At 37.1% G+C, this 22,485-nt stretch overlaps 2 protein-coding genes across 2 annotated transcripts in view; one reads left to right on the plus strand and one right to left on the minus strand.

Moving 5' to 3' along the window:
* Positions 1 to 2,195: 2,195 nt before the first annotated feature.
* On the minus strand, positions 2,196 to 18,286 carry LOC144958927 (vesicle transport through interaction with t-SNAREs homolog 1B-like). Its single transcript, XM_078891230.1, has 7 exons — positions 18,143 to 18,286; positions 12,755 to 12,813; positions 8,627 to 8,737; positions 7,684 to 7,743; positions 6,209 to 6,382; positions 5,898 to 5,959; positions 2,196 to 4,784 (listed from the first exon to the last, which is right to left on the minus strand). Exons 1-7 carry the CDS (start codon positions 18,270 to 18,272, stop codon positions 4,694 to 4,696), a joined length of 687 nt encoding a protein of 228 aa, XP_078747356.1. The 5' UTR covers positions 18,273 to 18,286; the 3' UTR covers positions 2,196 to 4,693.
* Positions 18,287 to 18,524: 238 nt separating this feature from the next.
* LOC144958938 (polyribonucleotide nucleotidyltransferase 1, mitochondrial-like) overlaps positions 18,525 to 22,485 on the plus strand; it is a 30,389-nt gene continuing 26,428 nt past the window's right edge. Inside the window, exons 1-5 of the mRNA XM_078891239.1 lie at positions 18,525 to 18,691; positions 19,594 to 19,654; positions 20,357 to 20,431; positions 21,563 to 21,668; positions 22,323 to 22,372. Of these exons, the coding sequence (XP_078747365.1) occupies positions 18,546 to 18,691; positions 19,594 to 19,654; positions 20,357 to 20,431; positions 21,563 to 21,668; positions 22,323 to 22,372 (438 nt within the window). The 5' untranslated portion in view covers positions 18,525 to 18,545. The remainder of the gene's footprint in view (positions 18,692 to 19,593; positions 19,655 to 20,356; positions 20,432 to 21,562; positions 21,669 to 22,322; positions 22,373 to 22,485) is intronic.

The following is a 22,485-nucleotide window of genomic DNA, read 5'->3' on the forward strand; positions in this document are numbered from 1 at the left end:
TTGTAAACATTTGAGTGTATTCAATGCTATGTGGTCAAGTGGTATGACACTCGCTTTTGGATCAGAAGGTCCTGGGTTCAAGCCTCGCTTGGCGCATAGTTGAGTCCTTGTAAAAGACTCTTTACTCACATTCTCTCACTGTACTCAGGTGTAAAATGAGTACCTGGTCGTTAACAGCGTTGTCTCTGTCCGAAAAAAAATTGTAACATCGCCTAACAGGCGTCATGTCCCGTACTAAATGTTAAATGTTGCTGTTGGCCAGGGACCCCTTGTAAAGCGCTTTGAGCACATTTAGTGGATATTGTGCTACATGTATATAAAAGCTCAATTATAATTATTCCTTTTATTGGGGACCTGCTTGTGTCTGGATGAGACTTGTATGTTTTTGTTTTTGTTTTTAAGGGTTTTACGGCGCTTGCAACACATTTAGGTTATATCAGCGCCAGTAAAAAGGAAGAAAATGGGATAGTAAAAAGTTATAGAATTACAATTACAGCACCCAAGAAAAAGTAAGACATAGGGGAACTGGGAACAAATAGGGATCAGATGTAGATTCCAAGAGCATACCACCAATGTACTTAGTTTGAGATCACCTAAAAGTCTCATCCAGACACAAGCACAGGTCCCAACTAAGAGGAATACAGTCAAATGTTTACCAATCATATAATATAATATGTTTGTTGTTTTTGTTTTTGAGGGTTTTACGGCGCTTGCAACACATTAAGGTCATATCAGCGCCAGTAAAAAGGAAGAAATGAGATAGTAAAAAGTTATAGAATTCAATTAAAGCACCCAAGGAAAAGTAAGACAAAGGGGAATTTGTTCAAATAGGAAACAGATGTAGATTCCAAGAGCACACCATCAAAGTACTTAGGTTGAGATCACCTAAAAGTCTCATCCAGACACAAGCACAGGTCCCCACTAAGAGGAATACACTCAAATGTTAACAAATCAAATATAATATGTAAATAAAACATAATACAGTACATAACATAGAGATGATTTACAAGGAAAAAAATATCATCTCCCAAAGCAATAACTATACATTCGACTGTTTCCCTCTCAACCAAGGACTCCGACCAAGGTTAGGACAAAACCAAGCAATCTCACTCCAAGACAAAGACAGAAAGCAAGTTGGAAAACAGATATAAGGGGATAGAAGACACAGTATGTACCTCCCTGCCCGCTATGGGAGGTCAGGATCCCCACCCAGATATAATATGTAAACTAAACATAATACAATGCATAACAGAGCATCTCCCAAAACTATAACTATACATTCGACTGTTTCCCTCCCAGCCAAGGAGCTCCGGCAAGGATCAGGACAAAACTAAGTAATCTCATTCCAAGACAATGACAGGAAACAATTGGGAAACGGGTATGGGGGGATCGAAGACACAGCGTGTACCTCCCTGCCCACATGGGAGGTCAGGATCCCCACCCAGGATGAGACTTTTAGGTTATCTCAAATTAAATACATGATAATGATAGTGTGCTCTTGGAATCTACTTCTGAGCCCTATTTGAACCATTCCCCATTGCCTTACAGATTCAAAATAAAAAAAAATAACAGTACATAACAGAGAGATGATTTACAAGGAAAAAATATCATCTCCCAAAACTTAACTATACATTTGACTGTTTCCCTCTCAGCCAAGGACTCCGGCCAGGGTCAGGACAAAACCAAGTAATCTCACTCCAAGAATAAGACAGAAAGCAATTGAAAAACAAATACAGGGGGATAGAAGACACAGCAAGTACCTCTAAAGTTTCGTTCCAGTACAAAGAAAAAATATCACTGCTGAACTTCAGATAAAGAAATAGGTAGTCTTATTCCACAACACAGAGAGCCATATGGAAGGGGACAACAAAAAAAGTGGGATAAAAGCGACATATCAACTTCCCCCATTCCACAATAGCTATGTGAAATACCCTAGAAAAATCTAAATTTACTGTAAAATAGGATGATACTCGTACATACAACTTTACTTTTTTGTACACATTTTTAATTAATCTCTCTGACCACCTGTAGAGAAAAAAAAAATATTTAAACGAGATCCTAACCCAAGCTTCAAGCAAACCCCCTCTTATTATTTCCTTGACATAATGCCATCAGTTTCAATCTATAATGATATGATAAATTGTTTTTAAAAAAACGATAAACAAACAGATCAGAAAATGACAAAAACAAACATGAAAATCGTGATTCATTTATTAATACAATTATCATCATATGAATATACAAATTTAACAAATTTGCCAACGCTTTACACAATGTTGGAACTTTCATCTAGCACCTTTTAATACAACAAGATAATAAGATGCATTGTCTTTAACTTCATGGTGCAAAAAACTGACATACTGATGGCAGAGAAGGAATGTACATCATATTTTATTTACACACAATTTTAAGGCAAAGTCGGGAGTTAGGTTACCTAAAAACTACTTTTTAAAATTTTTAAGTTAAATTTTGTACATTTCTTGATATTTGGAATTATTTTATTTTTTTCTGTGAAATCAGTTAATCTGTGTTTATCTTGTTTTGTTACTTTTTAGACACTGAACAACATTTTTAGAGGAGCGAGGTGGCCAAGTGGATAAAGCATAACACTTTCACGCAAGGGACCCAGGTTCTAACCTAATGTTGGCATCTCGTTTTTGGGCAAGAAACTTAGCCCCACTGTTTTCTTTGCTAGCCCCACTGTTTTCTTTGCTAGCCCCACTGTTTTCTTTGCAACACTTTAAATGGCATAATGCCTAGGTTATTTCTGTCTTTTCTCTAGATGGTCTCATTCTCAAACAAGGACGATAAAGTACATGGAAGCAACAGTACTGCTTTATGATTGTCACAATACTTTTTCTTCATATATTGATAGAATAATACAACTCCAATCTTGTCAAAATCAAAAAGTCTTAAATCCGAGACTTCTTACATTCATATTTCTATTATATGAGAAAAGAATATCATGATAAACGGGCCATGTCTCAACCTCTTCCATCATTAGAATTATAACATTCGACTTTACTTCAATTCTGAAATAAGCATGTTGATTAACTTTTCAACTTATCAAGAATATTTTATTGTTAAGGAAAAGAGAATGGGTAGTATTGCACACCTATTCATTTATTCTAACACACACATGAGTGTTAAATAACACGTGAGCACTAACATAAACACATATATAAACATAAATATTTATGCAAGCATATAACCCACGTTACACAAAAAAAAAAAGATACCCACAATCCCAAATTGAAAAAAAAACCAACCTAACACAAAACACGAACCCTAAATTGATATATGCCAGAAAATACATCTGAGCTTATTTCGAAATTTAAAAAATTAGCAAAAACGTTTAACATAGACCTATACTAATTAGAATTTAAACTTGCTTAACCTGGAATGTTTGATCCACACCAAACATTCACGAACTCAAAAAATGAACTACATGAGACTTGATGAGATGTTCATGCAGGATCAAAAATAAATTATCATTTCTCTTCTTTAATTCTATCCCCCCCCCCCCCCCCCCCCCCCCACACACTCCAACCCATATCTTTGGCTCCCAAAGGCAAGTTACATATTTACACAGAGTCAAATAGCATAATGCACATAGCCAAACATGTAACATTCATCTGACAATATGTGAATAAATATTCCAACAAATAAGAACAGACTCTTCAACAGGGCTGCCAACCTCAATACAATAAAAAATGTAAGATTTTTTGTCAAAAAGAGTAAGATTTGAGAGAAAAAAATGTACATTTTGAAAATGGAACGCTTCAGTCATCTCACTCCCTGCTATTGAGTGATTCTGGAAATAAATGTACACTGCATGTATCCGCTTAAAATAAACTGTAAGATAAACTTTGAGGCAATTCCCGATATATCTCCTCTAAGTCATTATTTATTTTAAATTTAAATATTTAAGATAAACTCTGTCGGTGAGCTTCTCCAGATAAGATAAACAAATCAATCTGGATCTGCACAACTGGGATAGTCAGGGAGTCTCTCAATCATCCCCACCCCCCACCTCCAATCTTTAGGCCCCTTCATAACACAATAAATTCACTTGCCGCAATCAAGAAACAACACCCGGGGATGAACTTAAATATCAATGGCAATTCTATAAAAACAAGTAAAACTATTAGAAAATAGGAGTATTTTTAGATAGCGAGTTGGGCATGGATTCACATGTTGATTATCTTTAACTATACATTCAACTGTTTCCCTCCCAGCCAAGGACTCCAGCCAGGATAAAACTAAGTAATCTCATTCGAAGACAAAGACAGAAAGCAATTGGAAAACAGATAAAGGAGGATAGAAGACACAGCAAGTACCTCCCTACCCACTATGTAAATGGTGAACCCCACCCAGTCGTACAAAGGTGAAAAAAGCATACAAATATGCTTTTCTGGAATACAGTTGGCAGCCCTGCTTCAGGAAATTGAGCAACATATACATAGACAATATAACTTATCACAATATATAGTAAAACCTTTCTATACAGTTCCCTGCTATACCGCCACATCCCTTATTGCCAAACTTAATGGTAACCATGGACAAAATGAAAACCATGATAAAACTGTTCGTAATACCACTTAAACTGACACAAAAATATCCTTTGGTCCTAGACATGGCGGTATAAAGAAGTTTACTGTAAGGAGCAATTCCAAACAAGCCTTGAGGCTGCTCAGCTGAAGAATTTCCAATACGTTAATCCAGCAAGTATTGCCAGTTCTACTAAAATGATGAGGGCCAGTATTAACTTGTTGGTCATAACCCTGAAAAATATAAATTATTATGAAATCAACACAACCTGCAATGACATCCAACAGATGAGAAGATTCGTCTAACAAAAAGTAAAATTATATTTTAGTAAAAAAATATCTTTTGCAATAAATGTGAGAAGAAACAACGTGATCAAAACAAAGGATCTAAAGGCTGATAACTATAAATAGGAAACTCAATGAGAGGCGTGGTGAGTGTATACTTAAAATCTGTTTTTCTCGACTACATAGGGTAAAGGAGTATCATTTCTTTTTATTTTGCTGTTATATTTCATGAGAAGAGTCCACCAAACAGCATAGAAGATTGACAGCTAAACAAACAGTTCATTTACTTTGAAGAGTCTTACAAAGCCATACAATTTAGTTCTGATTGAAAAGATGCTCTAACAGATCATCATCATATTCACTGGCCTGCGTGCAGTTCATTTATATTTGATCAGATAAAATCTAGCTTCATAAGCGGCGAGATTTGATTTTACTCTATCCTAACATGGCATAAGATCCAACTGTTTCCACTGACAGAGCTGTAACAGAGACATGACTCGAGCATGGCTGTAACTGCCCATAAAGGAAAATGGTTATTTGTGCATTTATAATCAGACAAATAACGGGAGAAATTATGATTCTTAAGAAATTATGTGCCATTGTTATGAAGCAGATTTGCTTATTGCAAAGAAAAATACATAATTTTCAGCTTCTACTATATAACATATTTTATTCAAGAGTTTTTGTTTAAATAGAAAGTTTAGTGTCAGAGGACATTGAAGGGTTGTTTAATCCTACTGAGGACAAATTCTTAGTTTGTAAGGTCAATTATAGTGGTTACGATTTTATTCCTCGTGAAAACCACACATTTTTAAAACTTCAATCAAGGGGGTCTGATTAGAGACCTTTGCAAAGAATCTTAAAATATTTTATCATTTAACAAAGCATGTGCTCTATTTACTTGTTTCCCTCAATATTTAATTATATTCATTATTCTCCCAGCTAGCAATTCACTCTGAGCTTCAAAATATTGATGGACAGAATGTGTATGTTAATTTGATTCTTTTCTGACAGATGCCAACTTATCATTATCACAATGGTGTAGTTTCATTGAAGACTTACTTTCTTGCCATGGATTTCAGAATCTTGCGACTTTTGGATAAATTGGAATCAGTTTCAATAAGCTGTGGAAGAGCAAAAAAACACAAAAACATGTATCTCAGATCATCACCAAAGAAGATATTAGCTCAATTTCATTTCTTGCTATGTTATTTTGAAATTGTTATTATGAGACAATACAATCGAATAGATCAAAATAAAATGACGAAATGAAAAATTATGAAAATTAAATAATACATTTTTTGAAAAGCAAATGGAATTATAGTCAGTTAATATAAAGTCGAGAAGTGAAACATCGAAACATCCAGCCTTACCCTATTTCTTGTTCGGACAAGGGTCTCCCTTTGTTCTCCAAGCTCGTCAATAATCTCTACTCCAATCTGGTCTGTCTCAGCTGCTATTTGATGTGACCTAGCAATGCTGTCCGAGGCCCGTTGAAGGGACTGATGACCTTGAACCAATTTGCTTCTATTGGAACCTTCAAGCCGCTGAAGTTGTAATATGAAATAAAAGGTAATCAGGTTATACATAAACATGTTATAATAATAATAATAATAATAATAATAATAATAATAATAATAATAATAATAATAATAATAATAATAATAGTAATAGTAATAATAGTAATAATAAAAACAACAACAGCAGTCTTTTGATGTAACAGGAAATCAAAAATCATTAAAAGAGAGGAAAAATAATACAAGGAGAAAAAGAAAAGAATTAAAAAAATAGATTAAAACTTCACAACATGCCAAAATAAAATTCCAAAAACCCACTTTTCTCCAAAAGAAGAAAAACATGAAAAACAACAGAAAAACTTACGGACATAATGCAAGCTAGATTATGTCCACCTGAAAATTCTCTACACTCATTTTATGAGTCTAAGGTAACTTAATACAGTGATCACAGTCTATTAACCCACCATGTAATAATCCACTACTCATGATAGTTAACTGTCAAAAACACCACTCCTATATCCTGTTTCTGCCATTAAATTACCAGCAATTATTCACGAAGTACATATCTTAGCTTATCTTTAGTTGATTTGTATTGCAATAGAAACTGTATGAGTTAAAATTGTCACTGATTACAACAAAGTAACATATCTTGCAAGGGTGTTTAACAAGTTCATTATAGACTGCTTAACGAGAGATGCTCTCTCATCTTGGTCCATATTAATTGCCATTGACCAATTCAAGAGGTATATTTGCACTGTCTTTGATTTCAGCATATTACATAAAGCCTCAAATTGTAAGACATTTCATAATAACAGTGCAACAAATGATTGACAATCCAAAGACTAGGTAAAGATGGTGTTGATTGGGGGGGGGGGGGGGAGTATAAATTAATTAGTTCCAATTTGTCAGGAAAATAAATAAAATTGAATAGAAAAATAAATAATACAAAAATAGGTTGATTATCACGTTTTTAAAAACTTACCCAGGAATATAATTTTCAGAAATCAAAGGGTAAAACTTTTCTTGTTCCCGCCACTCAAATTTATTTTCTTTATTACCCCCTGCCAATTATCCCAGTCCAGCTAATACTAGTTACCCTGTAAAGTTGTCATCCAAGAGTCAGGTTATTACGTGGAGACCACTGTATGTCATGGACATGGTTATCAAAACTGCTCTAATAAATAAGATGGAAATGCTTTAAGAAATGTCTTCATTCATCTTAGATTTGACAGGTATTTAGAACAATTGGATTCAAAGAGATCAAAAAGTATAATCAATGATATTTCTAAAATTAACTATAATACTATACCAAATGTAAAGGATATGCTTACCTCATTCCTATCAAATCCCAGGTTATCAGATCCACTTGGACCAGCTGGTGTCCCTCTTCTCTGAGAATCAATAAAGACAAAGGTGTATAATTTAAATGGGCAGATTATAAATGGCAATGAAAACAAGGAAATTCATTGACAACACACATGAGTTAAATTGTCATTAAAAATGGACATCAAAACAGCAGGGTAGCTGTTGGAGCGACCATGTATAAAAACTTTATACAACCTACCTCAACCATTTGAAATGATTTATCGTATTTTTACCAATAACTATGGGCATTTTCTCATATTAAAAAAAAAAAATAATGTATTCAACATGTTCAATAATCACAATATCAAAATTTAACATTCACTGAATCAATGAAGACTTGTCAAGCGGGTAGGAAAATCCTGCAATTCCTATGACAATTATCCTTACTGAAATTCTCATTTAGGATTTAATGATCCTCAATGCTCCCACTTTTATAATTTTCCCCCCTTTTTCTTTGCATTCAGCTTATTTTTACCAACATTCCCATGTCATCACATTTTGGACCTCAAAGCGTATTGAATATGAGAAATCATACTTATTGTCAAGCCTGCTTAATATAATATGTGCACAAATAAAAAACCCAAAAAAGACTCAGAAAAGTGTTATAACAATATCTAACATATTATTTGGTGGATGAAATACAAACACCGCCCATTTTTACAAGTTGCTAAAAAAAATAATAAAAAATGTGTGGAAATAAGAGTAAGTAAAATGAGAGTGTATTTTGAAACAAACTGACATTGTAAAGGACAAACATATTAAAACCCAAAGTAACAAAGAAATACAAGCATAAAATGGTTACCGTTTGAAAAACAAATGACACATGATGTATCTATTGATAATGCAAAACTATTGTTTTAAAAGTCAAACAAACAGGTTAATATCATAAGATTTTCATAAAATACATACAAGATTTCTTGATGCTTGGTCAATGTCATTTCTATAATGCCTTATTCGCCCCAACATCTGAGAACGATAATTCACTGGAGCTAGCTTGGCTTCACTTTCCAGTTCCTGAATCTGGTTAAAGAATGTTAAAAATCAAAATATCAGATATGAACTTGTTACTAGTAGGCATCCTTCCGTCTCGAGAGACGATGGTTTGCGCCCTGTATGACTTTAGTCTCATCAGTCTTGTTGAGAGCAACGACGGGTGTGACTCAGCAGACCAATCCTTGCATGGCAGTCTCTACCGCAGTTGTTGCTAACATAGTTTGACTGTGCGTTTGGTATTTGGATCTGCTGCCTCTCTTTCCTCCTTGCTCTCCTCTCCTTAAACTTCGTCTTTCTCCTCTCCTCACCTCTCTTCACTCCCTCCATCACCGCATATCTCCAGCCGCTGCGGTCGTCAGCAAGCGACTCCCAGGTGTTTGAGTCGATGCCTGTCAATTTCATGTCTCGTTTGCAGACATCATAGAAGCGCAGAGCTGGACGGCCAGTTGGTCGCCGTCCAGAAGCTAGTTCACCGTACATGATGTCTTTGGGTATGCGTCCATTGTCCATCCTGTGTACGTGACCAAGCCATCGCAAACGTCGCTGGCAGAGCATGAGATGCATACTGAGGGAGTTAGCTCTTTCTAGCACTGCATTGTTAGTGAGTCTGTCCTGCCACCTGATGCCGAGAATTCGTCGTAGACAGCGAATGTGGAAGTTTTCCAGGCGGTTCTCCTGTCTGGCATATGTTGTCCAGGATTCACTGCCATACAGTAGGCTACTGAGTACACATGCCTGGTATACTCTGAGTTTGGTGTTCAAAGTGAGTTGGTTGTTGGTCCACACTCTCTTGCTCAGTTGTGCCATGACAGCGGCAGCTTTGGCGATGCGCTTGTCTAATTCTGCATCAAGTGAGAGGTTGCTGGTGATGGTTGTGCCCAGGTATGTGAAGTGATCAGTGACTTCTAGCTCCTCGTTGTCAATGTAAATTGCTGGTATAGAGGGGACATCCTGACACATTACATTTGTTTTCTTGATGCTGATCGTCAGCCCGAATTCCCTGCATGCGTGGGAAAACCTGTCCATCAGCCGCTGAAGGTCTTCCTCGGTATGCGCGCATAGAGCAGCATCATCTGCAAATAGCATTTCCCTTATGAGGACTGTGCGGACCTTGGTCTTTGCTCTCAGCCGTGCCAGATTGAACAGCTTCCCATCACTTCTGGTGTGTAAGTGGACTCCTTCTGGGGACTCTTTGAATGCGAACTTCAGCAGTAAGGAGAAAAATATACCAAACAAAGTCGGTGCGAGGACACAGCCTTGTTTCACGCCGCTGCGCATGGGGAAGGGTTCAGAGGCTCCACCGTCGTAGCTAATGGTGCCCTTCATGTCGTCGTGGAAGGAGGCAATGATGCTAAGCTGCTGAGGAGGACAGCCAATCTTCTTAAGCAGCTGGAAAAGGCCCTTCCTGCTAACAAGGTCAAATGCCTTTGTCAGGTCAATAAATGCAATGTAGAGGGGCATCTGCTGTTCTCTGCATTTCTCCTGAAGTTGACGTACTGAGAAGATCATGTCCACTGTCGACCTCTTGGCTCTGAAGCCACACTGCGACTCTGGGTAGATACGTTCGGCGAGGACTTGCAGTCGAGCGAGGACAACGCGCGCAAAGACTTTACCCACAATGCTCAGTAGAGAGATTCCCCTATAGTTATTACAGTCGCTACGGTCTCCCTTGTTTTTGTAGAGGGTGATAATCTTGGCATCACGCATATCCTGGGGTACCTTGCCTTCTCTCCAGCAAAGACACAGGAGTTTATGTAGTGGTTCCAAGAGGGCTGGCTTTCCACATTTGATGATTTCGGGTGGAATGCTGTCGTCACCGGGTGCTCTGCCACAGGCCAGAGCATCGATTGCTTTGCTGAGCTCCTCCATGATTGGTTCTGCGTCTAGTTCTTCCAGTACTGGCAGTTCTTCAATTGCGTCTAACGCTTTTTGGGTGACAGTGTTTTCTCTGGCGTAGAGTTCCAAGTAGTGCTCTACCCATCTACCCATCTGCTTGTCCTTGTCAGTGATGGCTTCCCCTGTCTTGGATTTAATAGGTGCAGTTTTCTTTGTAGATTTGCCTGTCGCCTGTTTGATGCCCTCATACATGGCCCTTATGTTGCCACTTTCAGACGCTTGCTGGATGTTGTCCGACAACTGAAGCCAGTAGTCATTGGCGCAACGTCGTGCTGTTTGCTGTGCTTTGCTGCGTGCAGCTCGCAGCGCCTGCAGGTTCCTCTGACTCGGTTTATGTTTATAGCTGACAAGTGCGCTGCGCTTGGCATCAATGACTGGCTCCATCTCAGTAATTCTGGCTTCAAACCAATCATTGCTCTTGCGCTCCTTTTTGCCGTATGTCAGAACTGCAGTGCTGTAAATGGCGTTTCTAAGAGAGTTCCAGCTGTCCTGTGCGTTTTGTTCTGCTTCTCTATGAGCTGTGTTGAGAATCTTCTCAAGTTGCTCGTTGAACTCTATATTCTTTTCCCGGTAAGCTGTCTTGCTGATGTTGATCCTGGGCTGGCCCTTTCTCTTTGAGTGATGAAGTTTCTTTGGTGTCAGTTTCACCCTTGTGGCAACCAAAGAGTGATCAGTGTCGCAATCAGCGCTTTGATAGGACCTGGTGTTACAAACATTGTTAAGAGAATCGCGCTTAGTAATGATCATGTCCAGCTGATGCCAGTGTTTTGACCTTGGATGTCTCCATGACACCTTGTGACATGCCTTGTTCTGAAAATAGGTGTTCGTCACGCATAGTTTGCGATAGCAGCAGAGTTGTTACTAAACGCTGTATAAATGTGCAATTTAATAAATTTGAGGAAATATACTGTATAACTATAACACACAAAAAAGAGGACCCTAAAACCTTTCTTGATTATGCAGTTTTAAAGTCCAGTTTGTGAAAATTCATGCGACATTTATGGGTAAAGCTTCTCAACAATATTCACATATAGTACATAATTTAAAAAATATAATCATTCTTGGTTTTCTGAAAATGTGTCACAAATTCGCTTAGTGTTGAACGTAATCCAATTTTAGGCACATTTTGGTAATTTACAGAAATGGATGGGAATTGTATTTCTACACTTTTTACATAGTGCGTTAAAAATTTGGTATGATGAATGTGTCCAACCATAACTGTTGTTAAATGACTTACAATACTTTTTCAGGCAAAATGGCTATTTGGACTTAAGTCTGAATAGTCCTCTGTGAATATTCGGACTCAAACTCTTAAGAGTGTATGCAATCACAGGAGGATGTCACACTGCCAGGAAGGACACAATGTGGCAGAGGACAGAGGGTGGAACAGGTAGAAGTGGCCAGAATATATTTTCTTTTGCCAATATCAGACTAACGCCGCTGATACGCCTGTATCATACTGGATAAGGATTGTTGCAATTATTTATTATTTTGTCCTGAATTCATTTGGACATCATGTAAAGTATGCGGCTAGAAATTTGTCTTTCTTGTAATATAAAGTGGGTTTAGTCTACCTGTTGATAGTTCCTTATTCAGTTACTGTGCCATTAAAAAATTTTTCATTTGCTTCAATTTTATTTAAACTAAATAATAAAACTAAATTGAAATTTTAAATAACTGTATTGCTGTATTGCTTTGAGCTCAGACTCGTGCTGTTTTTCTGTTTGCCTTTGTTATTTAGTATGCAACTTGTTCAGTTTCGTGGTCATTAATACTATTCCTAATCATATATCAACATTTTTGGTCAGATCATAGAAACCAAGGAAGATCAAAGTCTAATTATCTATTCCCCTCACATCTGACACACTGGTGATTGCACGTGTGCCTAAGAGTTCCAAGAAGCTGTGGGAGACTATTTAAGCTTGAGTCATTATAGTTGCAGCCTTTATTCAGGAACTAGAGATTACATGGATGTCTTTCACACAAGTGGTCTCTAACTATAACAATAGCAGTCAACTTTCATTTAAAAAGGTTTTTAAAATAAATGGAGATATACTGTACTGACTGATATCAAGAAATAATTTTGTAAAGAATAATGATATTTAATTTTAAAAAAGCTCTTATCAATTAATTTAGCATTTAACTTACGATTCCATTTGCTTCTTCTATACGCCTCTCTGCTCTCCTTGCTGTGCTTTTCCTTTCCTCTGTAAAATTTGAAGAAGAGATTGACTTCAAGTTTGCAAACATCTCATTAGTTTTTAGTTTTGCATCACTTTTAGGTCATATCAGTATCAATGCCAGGAAATATAAAATGGAAGTGTCAATTGCCAAGGAGTGAATCCTTGGTAGTTTCAACAACTACCAAGGAGTCAAATTGGAACTCTTCGGGTGCATGCAATGATTTTAGTTGAGCCTCAATTTGCAGGTATCCGAATCTCACACTTTCCAAATCATTCATTCGTTGTCAATTGTTGTGAAAAGGTTAGAGCCGACACTCATCAGCATTTGTTTTTAATTTTTAAATGTTTTATCAAAACAAAAATTACAGTTGTTTTCAGATCCAAACTGCAGATTCGGTGGAAAAATACAAAAGAAGAACGCAGCAGCAAAATCCTTGCCAAGTATTAGATATAGCAAGAAGATGAGCTTAAACAGCAGTAGTAGGAAAGGTAGATCTGGCAGTGCCAGTACTAGTAGTGGCAGTAGTAGGAAAGAAAGCCCTGCACCGATGAGTACAAATAAGGCAAAAGCAAAAGCTGAGACTGAGACTTGCGGAAAATGTGAATATGTATGCAAAGAGATTGAGAAATGCTTACAGTGCGAGCTCTGTGACCAGTGGTTTCATACTTTGTGCGAAAAGATAGATGATGACACCTATCAACTGTTGAAGAAAGACTCAGAAAAAGAATGTCCGCTGCTGCATTACTACTGCTCTAAGTCCTGCAACAAAGTGGCCTCAAAGTTCTTGGGCAATTTCATGCAGCTTGAAAAGGAAGTAGATAAACTCAGGAAAAAAGTAGAAGACGTAGATAAAAGTGTGAATATCATTCAAAAAGGTGAATTCACAGAGGAGATGATAGAAATAGTGAAATCAACAGCAAAGGATGAGATAGAGGCCTACCCTATGTCTGAGGCGAGTGAGATTAAGGAGAGACTCAAGAGAAGTACAGAAGAAAAGTCAGATAGAGTAAGACAAGATATAAATGAAATGAGGAAAATCAATGAAACTGAGGAGAAGAAGCAGGCAATGGTGAAAAAGAACCTGGAACTAGAAGAGGAGAGAAATGAAAGGGCTAAGAGAGTGAAGAATGTAATTATGTATGGCATACCAGAAGCTAAAGATGGCGACAACAAGGAAGATATAAGAAAAGCCCAAATGGTACTCAAAGAGTTGCAGGTTCATGGAAACAAAGACAGCCTCAACCCTATAGAGCAAGTGATCAGATTGGGCAGAAGAGAAGATAGACCAAGACCCATGAAAATAAGTCTGATGTCAACGGATCAGCGTAACACTGCTCTTAGGAACAGCAAACAGTTGAAAGACCATAAACGGGAATGCTTACAGAAGGTGTATATTGGAGCTGACCAAACAATTATGCAAAGAGAGCAGGCCAAGGAGTTAAGAGAGGAGCTGAAGAGAAGACGAGAAGCAGGGGAAGATGTAGTCATATATAAGAAAAGGGTCATTTTCAGGGAAAAGTTTAGTGAACAAATAAGAAAGAGAGACAGCGATGTTGGAGGAAATGACTGGGACTGGGATGAGGAATGACTATATTGGAAACGTGTCAGTCCAATTGCCCAAAATGTTTCTGAGCAAGGACTCGAAGACAACAAGAAAATTCAAAAAAGAGAAGTACCAGTAAATGATAAGGAGGGGCAGCACTTGAATATGAAAAATACCCTGAAGTTCATGTACACGAACGCAGACAGTGTGATGAATAAGAGAGAGGAGCTAAAGGCTATGGCAGAAGAAGAAGATCCAGATGTGATAGCAATAACAGAAGCTAAGCCAAAGAATGCAACAACACACCCAACAATAGCAGAGTTAGGTATTGAGGGATACACTATAATAGCTAGCAGAGATTTTGAAACTTCCGGCAGAGGAGTATACTTATTGGTGAGAGAGAACCTGAAGGTTAACCCCATAGAGGAACTCACAGATCACGACTTTAGGGAGAGCGCTTGGTGCTCGATTGGAGTAACTGGACAAAGTCAGATACTAGTAGGAGTGATTTATCGGAGCCCAAATAGCACAGGAGAAAATAATGAGAGAATGTTGGAGATGATAAGGAGAGCATCACAAAAAAAGCATTCAGAGATAATTATTATGGGAGACTTCAACATGCCGGAACTGGAGTGGAAAGGGATGGACGAACCAAAAGAGGGAAGCCTGGAGGAAAGTTTCATAGAAACCATTGAAGATTGCTACCTACAACAGATAATAAAAGAACCCACGAGACAGAGAAAAAACCAGAAGCCCAACGTATTGGACTTGATATTGATGGAGGAAGAAAATGACATAATCGACCTAAGACTGAGCCACCCACTGGGAAAAAGCGACCATGCGACCATATTCCTAAAACTGAGGGCGACATCAGAGACTGTAGATGAAAAACTGACACTCAGATATAGGAAGGCTGATCTAGAGAGTATGAAAGAGGAACTGGGACATATCAAATGGGAGGAAATACTAATCGAGGACACCGTAGGAAACAACTGGAGTAGATTTACCAGAGTACTTAACCAATGCTTCGAGAAAAACATCCGAAAAGCAGAGGGAACCGGGTTGGGAGAAGAAATCAACCTTGGATGACGCAGGAAGTGAGAGAGGCATTAGGAAGAAGAAGGCAGTAAATAGAAGATACTCTAGAAGCAAAAAGGAAGAGGATTGGGACAAATACAAAAGAGTGAGAAACGCAACTACTAAAATAGTCCGACAAGCGCATCAAAAGTATGAGAACAAGATAGCAGAGGAAACGAAAGAAAATCCTAAAGTATTCTGGAGTTATGTAAACAGTAAAATGAAGACAAGACAGGGAACCTGTGACATAAAAAAAAAAGATGGCACTTGGGCATCTGAAGATGAAGACAAGGCAGAGGTGCTAAATCTCTTCTTTGCAAGTGTCTTTACAGTGGAGAACCAGAAAAACTTGCCAGATATTGCTAAAACAAGTAATATAGATACTACACAATGGCCGATTACTGAAGAGAGAGTAATGAAGAGACTACAAAACCTAAAGGAGAGTAAATCACCTGGACCTGACAAACTTCATCCTTACATCCTAAAAAACTTAGCAGAGCAGCTAGTAGAACCCCTAACCAAGATATTTAACCAGTCGATGAAAGAAGGAAGACTACCAAGGGAATGGAAAGAAGCTAACGTCACAGCCATATTCAAGAAGGGAGACAGAAAAAATCCAGAAAACTACAGACCAGTGAGCCTGACATCTGTCGTCTGCAAGCTCATGGAACAGCTGATTAGAGAAGAAATGGTTGATCATATGACCAAGAACAAACTATTCAGCAAAGATCAACATGGTTTCATGGCGGGAAGGTCTACAGTAACAAACCTACTTGAAACAATGGATGACTGGACGAGAGACCTGGAATTAGGCAACAATTTAGATGTCATATACCTCGACTTCAGAAAGGCATTTGACAAAGTTCCACACTGGCGCCTAATCAGGAAATTGGAACAGTATCAAATTAATGATCAGACAGTCAAATGGGTCCGAGATTTCCTCAAAGATAGAAGACAAAAAGTGATAGTGAATGGAACAGCATCAACAGAGAGACTGGTAACAAGTGGAGTTCCACAAGGAAGTGTACTGGGACCAGTTCTCTTCCTGATTTATATCAATGACTTGCCAGACAATCTATCATCTAAATGTAAAATCTTTGCCGATGATACTAAGCTCTATGGAGTAGCTAATACAGAAGAAGAAAGAAACACCTTACAACAAGATTTGAAAAGCTTAAAGAATGGTCCGAAATATGGCAGATGGAGTTCAATGTAGATAAATGTGCAGTTCTTCACCTAGGAAAAAACAACAGAGAAGCAAACTATATAATGAAAGAAAAACCCCTGCAGAAATCCAATGGGGAAAAAGACCTAGGAGTATTTATTGATAGGAAGCTAAACTTCAAGAAGCAAATTAAAGATGTTCAATCTAAGGCTAGTAAAACACTCGGAATAGTGAAAAGAAATTTCAAGAATCTGAAAACAAAACACATGACTACCATCTACAAGACTATGGTTAGATCAAAGCTGGAATATGCTAACTGCATATGGTATCCGAAGTTTGAGGGAGACAAAGACTGTTTGGAAAGAGTGCAAAGGAGAGCAACAAAACTTATCACACACCTGAAAGACAAAACATACTGTGAGAGATTGAAAGAATTAAATCTCCCGACTTTAGATTACAGGAGAAGAAGGGGAGATATGATCCAAACATATAAAATAGTAAAGGGAATAGACAGGGTAGAGGCAGGATTCCTTAAACCAAACAAGAACATTCAGACACGAGGAAACAGCAAGAAACTGAAAAAAGAACGTTTTAAAACAAATGAAAGAAGGAACTTTTTTTCATCTAGAATTGTAAATAACTGGAATAAACTACAAGAAACCACAGTATCAGCAAAAAATTTGAATAAATTCAAAGCAGAGTTGGAGATAAGCAACACCCTAGGAAACAAGTTCAATTATAAAAATTGGTCCAATCATTAATAGATGAGGAGGAGCGAAGGAGACTACACCAAGTCTAAAAGCTCTATACAGAGGTATCCAGGTATAGGTATAGCTGATAGATTAAAAAACAAAACAAAAGTAGGATATGCTTTTTTAAAAAGGAAAATATACTGCAGATCGTCACAATAAGGCAACAATTCATGTTTTAAAATTCTGGCAATAACATCAGTCAGTGGCAGTTGAAGATTTACCAGCTGGCATAGTCCGTGACAAAAAGAGGAAATAAAGAGAGAGAGAGAGAGAGAGAGAGAGAGAGAGAGAGAGAGAGAGAGAGAGAGAGAGAGAGAGGGGGGGGGAGAAAATGAGAGTATTATAATATTAATAGCATAACTCCGTGACACTAACGTTACTCCATGGCAGTTCATAGTGCATGCACAGTTGATGTAGGAAAGTGACAATTTCAAAATTTTGAAATTCATCAACAAAGATTGTCTAACCCTAAGTAAGAATAAGAAAGCCTTGCCTTCCCTGGAGAAAGTGAATACTTAAAATTTAAATTTAAACCGTTTTAAAGGCAGGATTAAAGTTGTTATGGTCTTAATAAACCGGCAGTAATCGTTGACTATTATTAAGGTGGCTAATACTAATGCACGAAATAACTCAACTTTAACACTTTTCTAGAGATTCGACTTCACAGGCAAAGTCAAAGTCACAATCATTCAATCAGACTTTGTATTTGTAGAGAGCGTCGAACTAAAAACAGACCAAAAATGTGTTTCCTTTCTAATAATGCTAGGACGATATGTGTAGAAATGACCTGCTAGTATAAATTTATTGTAATTTACCCCCAGTTGTAGTTTGAACCCGTCTTTCAGCATTTTGAATCTCTGAGATGAGATTATTTAGATCGTCTTCAAGCGACTCAAACTTTTCAGACGACATTTTGTTTTGAGTTTGATCAGCAACTGCGATCATGTGACTTCAATGTTATTGCTGGTTTTTACAAATTTATCCACTCCAGGAATACAAAAAAAACAAAAAATCAAAAAGTTAAAATTGAACAATAGCACCTGTGTTTCAATATGAAAGCATTTATTTTGAGTTTTTATGACTATAGTTATGCCTTATGTGTTGTTTTCCATGCAGTTGATAGTCATAGATCATAGACGTGAACAATGTTTTTGATTGTTTTGTTTAGGGATCTTTGTGTTTTATCCCTTCCTACTTTTAATCTCACAACAAACCAAAATGGCAGCCCCCTTGGTGAGGGGAAGCAGAAGATCCTGCAAAAATCTTCATATTATTTGTCATTATTGTAGAAGACTGAAGCATACCAATCCGTGGGCAAATGCAGTTGCGCTTGGGAATGGATTCGAAGTTTCTATCGGAGACAAGTATTCATACTTCTGCTTTTTATTACCTCTTTCTCTTCTTTCTGACTCACCTCTCCTCTGCCTAATATCTCTCATCTCTCTCTCTCTCTCTCTCTCTCTCTCTCTCTCTCTCTCTCTCTCTCTCTCTCACACACACACACACATACTCTCACACACATACTCTCTCTCTCTCTCTCTCTCTCTCTCTCTCTCTCTCTCTCTATCTGTCTATCTATCCATTCCCCATCCGTCTCTCAGTTCAGCCTCTCTTTCTCGCTTGCACTTGCACTTGCAGTCTCTTTCTCCCTCGGTCTCAGTCTCTGCCTCTACTCTACTGATTCCAACCTAATCTGATTAATCTATCGACTATCTAGCCTATCTATCAACTTGGTACACAAACACAGAGGGAACACAGTCATTGGCAATGGCCTAATGCTGCACACCGCTGTTCTTACCCAGACAACATTCAATCAAGAATACTTATGAAGCTAGCAGATTGGCATATTTCCCTGTCCGACTGTGATATTCCAGAAATCTGTTGCTACTGGAGAAATTCCAAATGGCTGTTGGAAAGCACAATGGCAAATTACTGCAAATTATTAACCATTTTCCGTCACATGCATACCAAGCCAAATATTAGAACTTTAATCATCAGCAACATTATGATGATTATGAGGTTTGCGGACAAATGTGGATTGTTATATGATCTACAACACAGATTCAGATACAAGTGCTTCTGTGAAACCACGACATCACTATGTTCCAATGTGAAACACAATTACTCAGCTTCAATAGTCTCATGGTCTTGAAGGATCACAACTTAAGTGAATAAACCAAATCAATTATTTTTTCCTTTCAATCCTTCGCATTTTGCTAATGAATTTTAATAATATTTTTTAAAAAATGTGTTTCTTTCTGTACAGACCTTTACGGTTTGAAACTGGAAAATTGGCAAGATTTGCAGATGGAGCAGCAATGGCTCAAGTAAGGCTTTTATTTTTTTTTTGCATTTATTTATAACGTCTCACATTTTAGTACTAGTGTGATTACATTCTATTATTTCCAACACTTAATCCAATATTTTATAATATGTTTGTGTTTTTATATTTTATACATATATATTTTCCTGTAAATAATAGTTTAATAGCACTTTACACAGGCATTATATTTACTCCTTTAGTGGAGAGATTCTTGAGTTATATGTATAAGCTGCATAACCACTAGGTTTCGGTAACAAAGATATTGTAGCCTGCTTTATAAAGTAAAAATCAAAACAACACTTTCTGGCCTTTTATTTGAATAATATTGTAGGCCTTTAAAATGTTATGTGGAAAAGACAATTCATTAAATATTTACAAAAAAGTACATTTATGTTTAATGATAAGAATGGATTTACACTAGAAGTAATAAGTAATACATTACAAAATACTAAACTATGCTCCTGTTATTTTTACTTTTTTCTTGTGTTTGATTGAAAGATCCGAGAAATTTTCCTCCTTTTTGACAAATTGCCATTATCATAACTGTGAAATAAGTTTTCCTCATTTTTGAAAAATTACAGTTATTATCACTGTTTAATTCACCATTTTATAGTCGAGCACTCTAGTAGTAGAACCGCGCTTCAACCATTTATTATATGTGTTTGTATTTATGTTTCTAATTATTTTATTTTTGCATTTTTTTCAGTATGGTGATACTTCAGTCTTGGTAACAGCTGTTAGTCAGAAGCATACCTCTTCCCTATCATTTCTGCCATTGACAGTAAGTTATGTCATAAATGTTCTTTAAAAAAGAAAAAAAAACCTTCCGTGGTTACCGTCTGATGACAACATCAGTTGCTACACGCCATCCCAAACCAAGCACTCTCTCCCTGATCATTTGAGGGCCCATCATATAAAACACTGTTGTTATGAAATGTCTTCCTGTGAGGGCTCTCAAATGATTTTTCTTGTGCATTACACAGTGATTGCCCGTGTGGTGTCCGGGGTCCCTCAACTGAGAGGGTCAAGAATAGCCCAACGCCAAGCCAGCGTGTTGTAAAAGGCGACTAATGGTGTGTGATTCTCCCATCTTCGAGTCACCTGGTCCTCCAGGTTGGGGGTTGGCAAAGGGTTAACACCCCTTTCCGTTAAACTCAAATCGTTACAGAAACGCAGACAGACAAACCAAATCCTTTTTTTAGCTTGGGCGACCGAAGAGTTTCTGGAATTACAGAATTTATGAAGGACAACAGACAAAGCCGGAGAAGAATTAAAGAAGCTGATATACAGAGAAGTGGTAAGACCTGGAATGAGATAAAAAAGTTGGCTCAGGATAGAGAAGGATGGAAACTGTTTGTCTGTGGCCTATACCCTGACCCAGGGTGAAAAAGGCAATGATGATGATGATGATTACACAGTGATGACAATTAATCTGACAGACAAGAGATACTCCGTCCAAATATCAAAGGTGTAATAGTGTCTTTTTTAGTCTGAAAGAAATACACAGGAAACACATGTGATTTTATTGTTAACATTGAGATGCTGGTATATGAAGCAAATTTTCATTCCAGGACAGTTTGATTCAAATTATAGTGGTTTGTTATATATTTGGTAAAAAAAATAATAGGCTATTAAATGATGAAATCGGATATTAAAGGGTAATTTTTGCTTGGAAAAAAGGTCTGTTTCAAGATAGTGGTGGGCTATTAGAAGGTGGGTAATAGGCAGGTATCACTGCATATGTCAATGTCTAAATAGGTAAGAAGTGTTATCATTCATATTTCATTCATATGTTAAAATTCAGTTGGTTATTATACTCCAATTGTGATCACTCTGCTCTTTTAAAAGTGCATTTTTGAATTTGTTATATATCATTGCATCAGTCATGTGGTAACTTCTTTTTCCATTTCAGGTTGATTTTCGCCAGAAGGCAGCAGCTGCAGGACGGATTCCAACCAATTATCTGCGGAGAGAGTTGGGACCTTCTGAAAAAGAAATCTTAACCAGTCGAGTCATGGGTATGTGCCATTTGGAACAGTGTTTATGTTTGAAGTCTTGCCTGCTTCTTATTGGTGCTACCAATAACTTAATTGGTGGGGCACTCGCTTCAAAGAGAGCAAGATCAATCCTGGGTGAAGTTGAAATTTTTTTCTGGCCCCACTGACCCTCCCCCAGTAGTAATTGGTTAACTGGATCTGTTAGATCTGGTGGGAAGTCCTTTTTGACAGACTATTATCCTATCCAAAGGGTAGCATGCAATTGCTATTGTCCCTTTATCACTATAGAAATCAGGATAAATTCTAGCTCTTTATGGTTCTGAATGACTATTTTCTCTTCTTATTGCTATTCTTTTTGTTTCTTTTAAATTTTATTTATTTTTTGTTGATCTTGAAAAACAGCGGACCGTAAAATCAAGGGAGACGTTAATTGAAAGTCAATTTATTGAGTTTTAAAAAAATTATTTATTTATTTTTATAATGACAGATCTCATATAATATATTACTAAATTTTGTATGGTTTTTGAATGTTTCTATGTAAAGGCAGTGATCAAGAATTGTGAATGCTTTGGATTCAAGCCTTCCTGATAAGTTATCTTAAGATGATTTGATTTATTTTTTATTCCAAAGAAAATTTTGTGATATAAAGTTGACATTGATATCTATTCATTACAGATCGTTCCATAAGGCCTTTATTTCCATCAGATTATCTGTATAGTACACAGGTATGTCGATTGTGTGAAACAAACATGATTTAATGTCCTCTTGTAAAGTAACAGTTATAGTTAAAAGGTCACTGTGAGTTTCAATAGATTGTATACATTTGTACATAACTATT

The sequence above is a fragment of the Berghia stephanieae genome, chromosome 1 (genome assembly GCF_034508935.2).
Source record: "Berghia stephanieae isolate SIO BIC M18660-M18661 chromosome 1, UCSD_Bste_1.3, whole genome shotgun sequence".
NCBI lineage: Eukaryota > Metazoa > Mollusca > Gastropoda > Nudibranchia > Aeolidiidae > Berghia > Berghia stephanieae.

Bases quoted from the DNA above. Each gene is read 5' to 3' on its own strand.
- LOC144958927 (XM_078891230.1), bottom strand. From the start codon at position 18,272: ATGATCGCAGTTGCTGATCAAACTCAAAACAAAATGTCGTCTGAAAAG. The intron at 6,383-7,683 runs GTAAGCATATCC...TTACAACTTCAG, and splicing joins TGGGATTTGATAGGAATGAG to CGGCTTGAAGGTTCCAATAG. The intron at 4,785-5,897 runs GTAAGTCTTCAA...TATATTTTTCAG, and splicing joins CTGAAATCCATGGCAAGAAA to GGTTATGACCAACAAGTTAA.